Source organism: Dromiciops gliroides, chromosome 3, assembly GCF_019393635.1.
Source record: "Dromiciops gliroides isolate mDroGli1 chromosome 3, mDroGli1.pri, whole genome shotgun sequence".
Lineage (NCBI taxonomy): Eukaryota > Metazoa > Chordata > Mammalia > Microbiotheria > Microbiotheriidae > Dromiciops > Dromiciops gliroides.
This window is the reverse complement of record NC_057863.1, coordinates 603,933,145-603,947,399: the sequence shown is the minus strand read 5'-3', so window position 1 is coordinate 603,947,399 and position 14,255 is coordinate 603,933,145. Positions and strand designations below refer to the sequence as shown.

The following is a 14,255-nucleotide window of genomic DNA, read 5'->3' as shown; positions in this document are numbered from 1 at the left end:
AAGTGTTCCCCTGACCCTGAACTTTTGTATACAATCCTGGCAGAAATTAAGGATTGATGAACTGAACTTCTGATAATGGTTTTTGGTCTTGAACGAAATATTTAGTTGCGCTTTGGTGGCAGAATATAGAAAACTCCATGTAATGTCCATGCCACAATAAGGCATTGGCTTTGGTACAGACCATTAGAGGAGACTTTAGCATTAATTATTAAATTGTTATAATTTAACATTATTATAGCCCTCTAGAGTTTTCCTCCCAACAACCCTATGAGTCGCTACAGGCAGCACTATTGCCATCCCCATATTACATCTGAGTAAATTGATGCTCCAAGAGGTGGCATGACCTGATCACAGTCATGTAGCCTGAGGATTGGAACCAAAGTCTGCTAATCCCAAAGTCCATTTGTCTTCACTCCACCAAATAATTGTTTTTAGTTATACATTTTAGATGTTTTAAGCACAGTGTTCCCTTTGGCCCTCCCAACTTCCCGGTGAAGGAAGTATTATATAGTTCTGGTGTTGCAATCCATATTTCACAAGGAGGAAAATGACATTCAGGGATTGTGACTTTGCCCCTAGGCCACCTTGCTCTCCATCTCAGATCAAGGACTCCTAGACAGGTCTCTTGTTGATGTTAAATGATGCTAGAAATTCTTCCAATACTCCAAGCAACTAAGTCCCCAACGGGGCTTACATTAAATTCTGCACTATACCTGTTTGTGTTCCCATAATATTACAGTGCATTTGCTTTAGAAACAGCATAACTGAATAATTAGATGATCTGAGTTTGATTGCAAACTTTGATACTTACCGAGGAAAAGTCTTGACTGCTCCAAGTACTAGTTCCCTCACTTTGAAAATGGGCATGATGGAGAGACTGACTTACAGTCTTCATATGAGATTATATATAATAGAAAGTCCTCTGTAAGCTACCATTATCATTATTATTATGTTCAGGAAAGCTCACTGTAAGCTGCGAAGCTCTCTACAAATAGGAACTATTCATATGTCTCCACTCAAGACCTACTCCAATGACTCATTAGGAAGTCAAGATGACTTTGGGTTCTCAGAGGCCATGCCAGCAGAAGACAAGCCCTGGCAGGTTCTGCCAAGCTGCAGAGACTTCAAGTTATAGGCCTTGTGATTCTATCAGGATTTCACCACCATGCTTCATTTTAGGTATTTTTCCCCTGCCCCTCATTCAGCTCCCTTTTATTTATGTCTTTGCCCATTATTATGTAGGCTCTTTGAGGGAAAAGGCTCATTTTTTTAAAACTACTTCTTCTTCTTTTTTGGGGGGGACTTACATTTGCTGCCTTGTGCACTGCCTTGCCACATAGGTGCTTTAAAAACTGCTTGTTGAAAATGACAAATATGGTGATGTTTTACATAATCTTACATGTATAACCCATATCTGATTGCTTGCCGCCTCAGGGAGGAGGGAAGGAAGGAGGGATAAAAATTGGAACCCAAAACTATAAATAAAAATGTTTATCATCCCCCAAAAAATGCTTGTTGAATGATCCAAGACAATCCCAAAGGACAAATGATGAAGCATACTATCCACCTCCAAAGAAAGAACTGATACTGATTGAACACAGACTGAAGCATGCTTTTTTTAATTCAAGTTTTCTTATACAAAATGACTAATTAATTGCAAATGTGTAATCTATATCTGATTGTTTCCCAACTCAGGGAAGGGACTCAGGAGGAAGGGAAGGAGGGATAGAATTTGGAACTCAAAACTTTAGATAAAAAGTTTATTATTATTAAAGTAAGAACTCCAATACCTCATTGAAATTACATTCTCAAAATATTGAAATATATTTATATTATCATTAAAGAATTAAGTCAATTAAGATGCCTGTGAATGAGTTAGAAATTAAAACCATGTGGCTTTATTTAACCATCCCTGGTGCTGATGGGGCAGCTAGGTAGCACAGTGGATAGAGCACTGGCCTTGAAATTGTGAGGACCTGAGTTCAGACACTTCGAAGCTGTGTGACTCTGAGCAAGTCACTTAACCCCAATTGCCTTAAACATCTGGGGGTCATCTCCAGTTGTTCTGATAATATGTCTTGCCACTGCACCTAGATGGCTCTGGAGGAGACAGTGAGGCTGGTGACTTTGCACAGCCCTGTCTCACTTAAATCCAATTCATTGAAAGTCACAATACCTGTCATGGTCTTCATGGAGAACGAAAGACAAAACAACAATAACCCTCTCCAACCCTCCCCACACACTTTTGGGAATCATTCCATGAACAAGGACTACTCCATGCCTACCACATTGCCTACCATATTCCAAGCACTTGGCTAGATGCTGGGACTACAAAGAAAAAAAAAGCGATGCATAGTATAGACAAAATAAAAATAAGAAAACATGAGGTAGTTTGGGGGGAAGGATCAGCTGTTCAGTAGGTCATGTTTGGGAGCTGGCATTTGAGCTCAACCTTGTTTGTGTCTAGAAAGCCAAGCCAAGCCTTCCAGTTGTAGATAGATTTTCTCAGGTGGTTGTGGTGGTATACCAGGAGCCCAAGCCTTCTCTATTTAAAAAACTAGTGCTGCCTCTTTCTCAAAGGGTCATCCAAATAGTGCTTCTCTGTGAATTTCTCCTTTTAAAAGAATCTTGTCTGTGGCATTAAAGCAGACAGTCACCTTTTTTCTTTCATATAAACCTTATTCCCTTAACCAAAAAATCATGTGTCGTTGCATATAGAAAAGAAATTTTTTAAGGCTTTTTATTCTTTTCTGGGCTTGGCATATATGGTACTTTTCCCCCCCCTTAAGGTAGAAATTCAACTTAAATGCCAGAAGTATGTTTTTGTTTGTTTTGTGTTTTAAACATTAGTCTCTGTTCCATGTGCTCTCCTCCCTACTCCACCAAGGTTCCTCTAGAGAATGCTGGGACAGAAGGTGGGGTGCACAGCCTCATTGTGTGGCTTCCTGCCTGCCTTCCTGAGCTTTTGTTGCTCTTGGCCCAGCTGGAGCTGCCCTCCCCTCCTCCCATTGAAATAAACTTGCCAAGCCCAGCATGCTCACAGCTCTTCCATGGGCTGGTGCCCTCTGCTATTCCTTCTCCCCTGATGATTTTCCGTTTTGCCCCAGAGAAAGTTTGCTGGAGCTATGAGAGGTAGCTCTGAGAGCTGGAAGATCCTAGGCTAAGCCCCCGTGTTGCCATTTACTACCTTGGGAATCCCAGGCAAGTTAAGTCCCTGAATTGATCTGAGCCTCCCTGGTGAAGCAAGGATAGCTTACTACCCTCCCCACAGGGTCTTTGTGAGGAAGGAAAGCACCTTGTTAAGCGCATTAAAATATTTACAGGGCTATTTAGTTCATAGCGACTTAATTCCCTTTCCCAGGACTCAGTTTCCTCTCCTTTTCAATGGACACATTAGAGTAGGTCACCTCTTCTGTTGTCAAAGTCTAGAAGTTTGAGGTGTGGTGATTAGAAAGATCGGAGAGACATGATTTCTGGGTAATTTAACAATTTTATCCATGATGCCAGCATTTTAGTAAAAGGATGGTCATTTGGCCATCTCTCTTGGACCAGAGACAATCATGGTGGTGGGTGGAGGGTGGCAATCAACTCTAGTTAACAATTGAGAGGGGCATTTTACAAAGAGAAGTGAGCTCACTCCAGTGTAGGGCTGAGAATGACATCTTGTCACTCTTCTGACAGCTGAGACTATCCCCAAGCCCAGACCACGTCCAGTCTTGGGAAATCTAGACAAAGAATGAATATCCCCCACCCAAACATGAGCTGGAGTAACGATACCCAGATTGAAGAGCATGTTAATCCCTTCTTCCATCAACCCTGTCCTTGAGAGATTATACTAGGAAATAGTACAGAGGCAAAAAAGTTTGGGTCTCCCCGGTTTTGATAATTGACTACTAATGAGAGAGGAATAATCATTTCTCTCAGAGGCGAATAACTTTGTTTCTCTTCTCTTCTCTTCTCTTCTCTTCTCTTCTCTTCTCTTCTCTTCTCTTCTCTTCTCTTCTCTTCTCTTCTCTTCTCTTCTCTTCTCTCTTCTTTTCTTTTCTTTTCTTTTGTAAGGCAATTGGGGTTAAGTGACTTGCCCAGGGTCACACAGCTAGTAATTGTTAAGTGTCTGAGGCATGATTTGAACTCAGGTCCTCCTGAATCCAGGGCCATCTATCCACTGCACCATCTAGCTGCCCCAGCTAATAATTTTGTATGGATATTTTTTATTTTAACAGAAGGATGAGAAAAGTTCATTAGCCCATATGAAATTATGGTCTTTTAATCATGGAGGATGGGGGGGAAGCAAATTTGGGGTTCTCAAAAGCCGTTCGGGGAGCCCCTCAAATCACACCAAATGCCAGTTACCTCCCTCAAAGAGAGGGGATAAGAGGTTTGCTGTTATGCATTTATCCTACTTTATTCTTGTTACCATAATAATACAGCTGTGAGGATAGCTGTGGTGGAGTGTCAAGAACAGGCCCCAGAACATCTGTCTTCCATGTTCCTGCTTTGTCACTTAGTAGTCACCTTTCTCTTTAAAGTGCGGGTGATAACCGTCATCTTGCCCATTTCACAAAATTGTTTTCAGACAAGAGAGTATCAGATGAGATCATTTATGACAAGCTCTTTGTCAATAATACAGTCTGTTATAAATGTAAATATTTCTTATTCCTGTATAAGGAGATTGTAAGTAACCTAGAGGAAGAAGCAGCAAACATTGTCTTGGTTTTCTGAAGACTATTCATGGTGGTCACAATTTTTTTTAATAGTATTTTTTTTCCAATTACATGTAATAATAGTTTTCAACATTGATTTTTGTAAGATTTTAAATTCCAAATTTTTCTTCCTTTTCTTTCCCCCTCCTGAAGCCAGCAGGCAACCAGATATAAGTTATACATTACAATCATGTTAAACATATTTCCACATTAGTCATGTTGTGAGAGAAGAATCAGAACAGAAGGAAAAAAACGCAAGAAGAAACAAAACCCCCCAAAAGTGAAAGTAATCTGCTTCAATCTGCATTCAGACTCCATAGTTCTTTTTCTGGATGTCGAAAGCATTTTCCATCATGAGTCTTTTGCCATTGTCTTGTCTTGTATCATAGTTGATCATCATACAGTGTTGTTACTGTGTACAATGTTCTCTTGGTTTTGCTCATTTGCATCAGTTCATGTAAGTCCAGGTTTTTCTGAAATTTATCAGTTTATCATTTCTTACAGCACAATAGTATTCCACTATATTCATATACCACAACTTGTTTAGCCATTCCCCAGTTAATTGGGCATCCCCTCCACTTCCAATTCTTTGCCACCACAAAAAGAACAGCTATAAATATTTTTATGTCTATGGGTCCTTTTCCATTTTTTATGATCTCTTTGTGATATAAACCTAGTAGTGGTATTGTTGGTCAAAAGGTATGCAGTTTTATAGCCTTTTGGGCATGGTTCCAAATTGCTCTCCAAAATATTTGGATCAGTTCATAAGCCCACCAACAATGCATTAGTATTCCAATTTACCCACATCTTCTCATGGTGGTCATACTTCAGTGGATTTTTTTCCCATAGGTTTGTGACTCTGAGCACACTCTGGGAACTAGGAGGGCTTCCAAGTGCCTCTCCATTTTTTTAAACTGAAAACAAAGTAGGGTTGTAGATATAAAGGTTGGGAATATACCCCCAAAGCAGATTAGACGTCAGCTTTTCTTATGCCTCTGTCCTTTCCAGAAATCACAGAGGAGAAAATCAAGGAGATAAAACCCTTCAGATTTGGTTTCATAGAAAAGTCACTTTTCCCTTTCTTGTCTTTCTTTTGTAGAGGAAGCAGATCATCAACCAACAGACCCAGGGATGGTCATGGATGGCCTAGAATCTGGGGAAACCACTCCGCCTACCAAGAGGAAAAGTAAGTTCTCGGGCTTTGGCAAAATCTTCAAACCCTGGAAATGGCGGAAAAAAAAAAGCAGCGACAAGTTCAAAGAAACATCAGAAGGTGAGTTAGAAGACCCCATGGTTCGAATTATTTTGGAAGTGCTCAGCCTCTTCCTTTTCTCCCCATCTGCATGTAACCACCTGGGGGGGGGGGGGCGGGAAACGAATCTTTCTGAAATTAAATAGGCAAGAAGTTATTGGCATCCACTCAGCCATGGGTACTGGTAGCCCCACATTCCAGAGATTGTCATTTGGATGGAATTGAAGTTTAAATGGATTGAGTTACTGATTTATCAAGCAGAAGCAGTAAGCTTTAAATTTCCCACCTAAAAAATTGAAACATTATATTACAAAATGTAAGTAGAAAAAAAAAACTTCATAAGACTATAACCTTCATTTTGGAAGTAGAATGCTCACATCCTAGTATTTTTACACAAATCAACGGTCAGTCCATAAACAGGCATTTACTTAAGCATTTAATATGTGCACTAGGGATATAAAGAAAGACAGAACAGTCCCTGCCTTCAAGAGACTTACATTTTAATGAGGGAAATACCATGAAATTAGGGAAATAACAAAAATAACTGTACCTACAAGATAAATGCAGTGTAAATGGAAGGTAGTCTCAAAGGGAACGCATAAGGGAGAGAACTAGGAAAGCATCAAGTTCTTTGTAATTAATCATAAAGTGCTATATAAATGTGAGGTAACATTATTACAATATGAATACATTTACTGCTTTCCGAATAGTATATTGTTGTTTAGTTGTTTTCGGTTGTGAATGACCCCCTTTGGGGGTTTGTTTTTTGTTTTTGTGGGGTTGTTTTGTTGTGGTGTTTTGTTTTTTTTTTTGCAAAGATACAGGAGTAGTTTTCCATTTTCTACTCCAGCTCGTTTTACAAATGAGGAAACTGAGGCAAACAGGGTTAAGTGACTTTCCCAGGGTCACCCAGCTAGTAAGTATTTGAGGTTGGATTTAAACTCAGGTCTTCTTGACTCCAGGCCCAGCACTCTAGCCACTGCAATACCTAGCTGCCCATTAGTATAAGAGATTGTAAAGGTATATTTTTTCTATTCTTATCATCAACCTATAGCATTCCAAAATCTCAGAACACAGACTATCCACACTTGAAAAGAGCTTAAGATCTTGGAGCCAGCAGTTCTCCTCCCTCCCTTTTAGCCCAAAGAAGGGAAATAATAAGGCCCTTGGGTGTTAAGTAACTTAAGGCCATCTGGGTGACCCTCTGACCCTTGCTGAGGAGTATGATGGGTTGATTGAACCACACAGTTTTTTTTGCCCAGGGAATAAAGCTGAAATGTAACTGCCTGATTCTGAGTTTTAGTTTCCAATTTGATATCAGTTCTAGAACGGAAGATCTCCATGCGAAAGCCACGAGAGGAGCTGGTTAGAAGAGGGCTTCTGTTGGAGGACCCTGCACATGGTGAGTTTACTGACCAGTAGTAGCATGTGCATACTTGGCGTGGGCTGAGTCCTACTTGGCAGCTGGATTTTGTTTTTTAATTGAAGAATACAACTGACTGCTACCTACTTCCAAATCAGAACAGACACTCCTACCTTCTGTGATGATAATCTGTGCCTGGCAGATGGCCCATCTGGTCAAGAATTCCCTGAGGAAAGCCTTCCATGGTGCCTCGCACATCCTCCTGCCCCCGGCCAGCTCCAGTATTGTGTGTCACTTCCTGTCCTTTGTCTCTGTTGGTATCTGTGCCCACTTTGCCACTGTCTTCCTTTTCTGCTTGTTTATCACAGAGATTCAACCATTACCACAGGTCTGAAATGATCAGAGGCCTTTCTGTTGCTCTGCTTCTTTGCAGGACTTCTTTATAAATTTTTTTTTATCTGAAATGAAGGAAATCACAACATTTATTTTGATTTTTTTTTTAAGTATTAAATACTTAAACCAGATTTTTAAAACATTGTATATGGCTCCAAAAATGATAGAAACTAGTAATAAAAAATTCCACTAGTTCTCTTTTCCCACTGTTAATGAAATTTAATTCCCAATATATATTCCTGTTTTCTGCTCTAACTAAAATGAATGGTTATGGAATTTTAGAGAGAAGGGACCTTAAAGTCTAATCCCTTTTATTTTACAAATGTGGAAAATGAGACCCCAGAGATAAAAAATGATTTGTCTGAAGTTGGACAGTTAATTGGCAGTATTGGTACCCATGTCTTCAAACCCTTAATTCAGAGTTCTTTTTGTTACATCCTGAAGACTCTCATTGTGTATTGTTAACTTTATTCAGGTTTCATATATGTCTCTTTATATACCACAACCTTTTCATTCTGTCATCATTCCCTCTCTGTCTCTTTGTACCTAATAATAACAGTAATAAGTAAAACCAGCCAACACATGCCTGAGAGGGTAAATGGGTTTCACCTTCCATTTTCTGAGCCTAAGGTGGTCTTTGAAATTAACCTGAGTTCAATTGAATGTACATAACCATTTCAATCATAGCAGTGATCAGCATGTCTTTCAAGTATTGAGGTGGTTAGACTCCAGGTCCCATGTCTCAGTTATAATAGATTGAGATCTTTGTCCCTGATTTCTTATTTGTTTTGGTGGAGCAGTGAGGGTTAAGCGACTTGCCCAAGGTCACATAGCTAGCAAGTGGCAAGTGTCTGAGGCCAGATTTGAACTCAGGTCCTCCTGAATTCAGGGCCAATGCTTTATCTACTGCATCACCTAGCTGCCCCCTCCTTATTTCTTACGTGTAGTCTCCTACCCTCTCTGTGGCTTCTGCCTGTGTCCTTCCCGGCAGATCCCATCCATCATCAGTTCCTTATTTCCTGGTTCATCTTCATTTCCTTTATGCCAGCCCTCCACACCATAGCCATGTCTGCTGGCTTTTGGTGTGAGCCATTTTCAGACTTACAGGTAGGGAGGACCAGCCATTCAATAAGATGGGCCACTGGTTTTACACCCCTGCAGGGGCCTGTTGCAGGGATTGACTTCAGGCTCTGCATTTGGGGGTAGGGGATCTTATTTTTTTGGCTTTACAATAGTTCTGCTTTGAATTTTTCATAGGATTTATGGGTCCTTTCTCAGTATTTTTAACACTGGAGAAGCAGGTGGTTTTCGTTAAAAGAGCACTGGATTTAGTGCCACAGGCTGTGGGTTTAAGTTCAGGCTCTCACACTTACTGGGTGGTGTGGGGTTTTGAGCCTCATCTTCCTCCTCTGTAGAGGGGTGCATAACAACTTTGTACTTTCTACCTCCCGGGGCTAGTAGGAGAATGCATCAGGCCACAGCAGAGAATTCACTGGCATTTACTGAAACCCAGCAGCACCCCTGCTTGTCCCTCGCCCTGGCAAATACTGGAGAAGCATAACCAAATGATCTACAAACTGGCATTGCCCATTCACATTGGAATCACTGAAATGAAATACCATTCGTAAATGGAATCTAAAGCTAAAAGGACACGGGTTCTCAGCAGAAAGTCTGCTACCACTCTCATGTTAATTACATTCACACTTTTTTGGTGCTTTGATGCGAATGATTTTATTGTATTTTTAAAAACTCAGCTGCCCTAACAATAGAGGTGTGGCTTTTTTTTCTTTTTGCCTTTTCATTGCCATATTTCCTTTACTTTTTTAAATAGAGAAATCCCCATGGAATATAATTAGAGAAATATAATTGCTGGACAGGACCACAAACATCATCTCCCCTCCCCTTCTCTTAGAGATACTAAGGCACAAGGGGTAAAGCAACATACCCTAGGGCATACAGCTACATTGGCCTGGAGCTGGTACTAGAACACCAATCTCCTGACCCAACATTCTTTCCACTGCCCCAGGTTTCCTCCTCTCTGTTGGGTAATTGAACTGTGAGAAAAAGAATAGTTTTAGAGTATATTTTAATCTACTGGGTGCCTGCTTCTACAATCCATAATTGCTTTCTAGCCCATCCCTGGGTTGTTTTGGGTATGGTTGATGCTCTCCAGCTCCCTGTTGGCAGATGGGAAGAAGGAGCATTTTATATGATTGGCCATGTGGGCTGCTCTAGGGGAGTGCTATGGTATATGACCCTCACATTTCTGATAGCCACAAAATCTGACAGACTCTGCAAAACACACTGGGCCCAACCCCGTGATGGCTTCTAGGATCGGGTCTCTTTTATGATTTTCTCTTTCCCTCAGTGAACCCATTTGTTTTCTGGAAGAGTCTCCCTGTGGCATAGATAACCATCTGCCTTGTCTGTGACAGTGAATGGTTTTATACTAGTACCATGGGAGATTCCATACTCACTCACAAGGTCTAGTCCTCTTTTCATTAGGTTTCCAAGATGAAAATAAGCGTTCTTTTCTCTATTGGGTTTACATAAAAAAGAGTCATCCTTAGTAGACCGTGTGGCACAAGGAAGATTGTATAGCACTCCTCTCCTCCCCATACACTGTGCTTAGTTTCTTTATTTTGGCTTCTTTTTTTCTCTGCTTAACAGGTGGAGAAGATTCTGGGAAGTTCAGCCATACGACATTAAAGAATGGCCACACCATTCCCATCGGGAATGCTGGGCCTTCTACTCCTGGCCAGATGGAGGAGGAACTTGAAAGGATAACAAGGCGGAAGAAGCCTCTTCCAGGAGAGGAACCAAAGACTCAACCAGGTGAACATAGCGTTGTGCTGGGCTCTGGGTTTGAAGCAGGACTTCAGAGGGACATAGGAAGCAAGCCCTGAATTGGTCTGGCTGATAGCCAAAGTGAGGACAGGGCTTAGGAAAATTTTACCCCGAGAGTTCCTCTTGCCTACCCTCTGGTGAAAGAGTTATTGAGAAAAGAAAGAGCTAAATGGCAGCAGAAGTGGGAAAGAATACGTTGCTGCCGGGAGTAAAGGGCCTCAGATCATCCCCCTTCCAGCTCTTCTCCTTTAACAAAACGACTTTATTTCACAGGCTCATCTGGAAGCAGGCCCAGTTCTGAAGTGGAACCCATTCCTGAGCCGGCACCCAAGCCACTTTTGCCACGGCCCAAAAGACCCTTGTCATCTTCTCAGGAAGAAAATGAAGGGCAAGCAGAAGATGCCACTGGGGGCAACACTGCAAGGACCATTTCCTCCTCCACCTCTTCCTCCTCTTCCTCCACAGCACCCACTGCCACCACTGCAGTCCCAGGCCTAGCAAAGACAGTTAGTTCTTCCAGCACCCCTTCCCCAGCTCCCAGGACTCTGCCTGCTGTTCCTGTCAGCACTAACACGACTGCTACCTTGAATGTGACCCACACTGCCCCTGTCAAGCAGCCCCCCGTCCCTCCCCCTAAACCAGCTAACAGAAATAGTAACCCTGTGATTGGTAAGTGATTCTGCAGGCTGTCCTCAGTCACAGCTTAGGGAAATTTTATTAGTCATTAATAAGAGAAAAATTCTAAGGAAAATTGTGTCATATGTGCACAGCACTTTGGTGTACATGCCGATTTATGTGTATGAAACACATCTGGCTTTTTAGTTTACCTAAATATTGGGAAACCTTTGAAAACTTGTCTAGGTCAGAAAACAGAGTTGTGGAGCCAGAAGATGTTGCCATGACAGGGCTTCTTCCTTTTGGCTAACAAGGGTTTTTGAGGGTCCAGATGCATTATCCTATTGACTTAGATGTATAAACATCTTCAAATCATATGAATCAGTAATGAAAACTATGGTATTTGAGGTTTCATTTAGAATATTGCATGGAAAATAAAAAATCATGTTATAAACTCCCCAGCCGGCATCCTTTAGGTTACTGAAATCTGACTGAGAGGGCAGACCTAAGAGTTTGGGGAAGAAATTAAGGGAGCCATATTTTTTTTTCAACCTGAAGGAAAAACCTTGCTAACAAGGGTAGGTGGGATGCACTTCCTAAGAAGTATATTGCATTCCCTGTCACTGGAGGTCTTCAGAGAGAGAGGCATCACTCATTCCATGTGTTTTAGAGAAGATTCCTAGCCAGGTTATGGGTTGAGCTGGATGACTTGTGTGGTCCCTCCCAACTTTCCTTGAGGAGTCTAAGAATTCTCATTTGGAAAATGGTCAGAATTGTATTGATCAGTGATCCAATAATAAATGAGGAGTTGTTGAACATTTTATACTAGATTTTACCATCATAAATGCCTAAGTTTAAATCGAGCTTGATTTATTTGTGAATTCATCTCAGTTTATCAAATATATCCCCTCAGAAGATTCCCTGGTTTCATTCAGTAAGCCTGTCTCTTGAAATCTAGATTAGGACTGACTTAGCAGAAAACCTAGATGAAAGGTGAAGGTTCTCATGGTGCTAGCTTTGAGAAGCTTTTAAAGGATTTATCTTGAGTGTGACTTTCTCCATAGCATTCATTCCTCCTTTGTGCTGCTTCTCATTACAGATTAATGAAAACGTTTAACTTCACTAACATTTCAGCCCTACTTCTCTGCTTAGCAAGGCTGGATTATATAGAACATGTAACCTATGGCCCTGGCTTTCAAGCAGCCTACTGGCTAGTCTAAATACAGACTACTAACCAATATTACTTTAAACATGGATAAAGCTATACAGACAAGTTTGCATTACAGTTGTATTTCAGTCATTTAAAAATTAGTAGTGGGGCTGAAAAGCTACCCAGTAATAAACACCCCATATGTCACTGTTTCCCCTTAATGAAAAAAACAAAAAAAAAGAATTGGTGGTTGGGTTAGAATTGGAATGGGAAGGGGCAGCTAGGTGTCACAGTGGATAAAGCACTGGCCCTGGATTCAGGAGGACCTGAGTTCAAATCTGGTCTCAGATACTTGACACTTACTAGCTGTGTGACCCTGGGCAAGTCACTTAACCCTCATTGGAATGGGGGTGATGGGGAATTGGTTGTTAGATACCAATACATGAAAGGTTCTTTCAAGAGAAAGATGTACTGGACTAATTTCATTTGTTGTCTATATATGGAATTTGGAGGGAAGTTTTAGACTCAGCCTAAGGGAAAACTACCAAAAAGCAGACTGGGCTGCTTTGGGGGATCACGAGCCCCCTATAACTGGGGGGTGTCAGGGAGAGGCTGGATAACCATTTGTCAGGGAATTTTTGTAAGCAGAAATGGTGCTTCTGATTGTTTGGATAGGTGATCTCTTCCATGTTTAGAGTCCTCTGACTCTTTGTGTCCTCAGAGATCCTCCTCTGGGCTAACCTTCCTCTTGCCTTTTTTTTTCTGTCTTGCTTTCTTTCTAGCCTCTGCTCCCTCCACTTGCCTTTAGAACAAGAGGTGATGATCCTCTGTAACCAGCTATGGGAATGGGTGTGTTCACATAGCAGGTTGGACTTGCCTAGTAGAGGCAGGGACGAATCCTCACCTTGTTCTGAGTAAATAACAAAGAGTTATAAATGAAAAGGGAATCTCACCACTTGTAAGTTATTGTTATTGTGCTTGCTTCTTTTCAGTTTGTCATAGTACTTCATTCAAGAAGGGTAATTTTTTTAAGAAGGGTAGTTTTAAAAAAATTATTGTGACAATGGGTACATTTTCATATTTATTTCAGATTTTAGATCGGTTTCCCAGAATGCCAGAGTTGGTTGACAGGTTTCTTACTCAGTAATTCTGAGCCAGGGGAAACGGTATAGTGCTGAGTGTGGTTTTTCAGGGAATAGGTCCTCAGTTTCCTCTAATTGAAAGTTTTTATGAAGAGCTAGAGAATAGGAAAAGAGTCTGTTAAGATGACCAGCACCTTCACGTGGAGTGAGGTGGCTGGAACTTAACATCTGGAGAAGGGACATAAGGATCAGGTAAAGATGGTTAGTAGTATTGTTGCTATTGACAACCCTGCCTTGGTTGTATAGAGTGCCGTACCCTTGAAGATTCAAAGAGCTTTTATATCCTCTGGCTTTAAAACCTCCATTTATGCTGAGCTTTCCTCACAACAGCCCTCTGTGGAAAACTGGGCAGGTACTTTCCCATTTTTACAGATGAGGAAACAGAGGGTGGAAGTGGCTGGCCTGAGGTCACACAGCTAATCAGGGTGCAGTTACAAGTTCATTTCCGGCTTTCCTTATTCCCAAATCCACTGTTCTTGCCAATAGAGAACAGAAAGAGGTTTTATCTGTTCTGTGGGCGGGGAAATTGGAGACCCAAAGCCTCAGTGTCAGACCTAGAGTTTGGACCCAGGGCTTCTCTTTCCCAGCTGTGGGATTTCTTCTTTCCTCTCTTCTGCTACTTCCTAAACGGGGCAGGTACAGAGTCAGTCACCCTGGGAGGAAGAAGACAGATAAGAGCTCTTACCAGCCTGTGTCCTTGGTATAAATGTCAGAGACCAGGGGCTACCTATTATTGACACCCTAAGGTTTTGTTCCATTGTGCAATAGAAAGGGCCGGTTCTGAGCAAGC

The 14,255-nt window shown here is 41.4% G+C and overlaps 1 protein-coding gene across 6 annotated transcripts in view; it reads left to right on the top strand.

Moving 5' to 3' along the window:
- Positions 1-14,255, top strand: part of PHACTR4 (phosphatase and actin regulator 4) — a 123,282-nt gene that overhangs the window by 87,700 nt on the left and 21,327 nt on the right. For all 6 annotated transcript variants that reach the window (XM_043996675.1, XM_043996674.1, XM_043996676.1 and 3 more), the window contains 4 exons: positions 5,803-5,976; positions 7,277-7,357; positions 10,382-10,546; positions 10,832-11,227. In XM_043996675.1, the coding sequence (XP_043852610.1) occupies positions 5,835-5,976; positions 7,277-7,357; positions 10,382-10,546; positions 10,832-11,227 (784 nt within the window). In that variant the 5' untranslated portion in view covers positions 5,803-5,834. The remainder of the gene's footprint in view (positions 1-5,802; positions 5,977-7,276; positions 7,358-10,381; positions 10,547-10,831; positions 11,228-14,255) is intronic.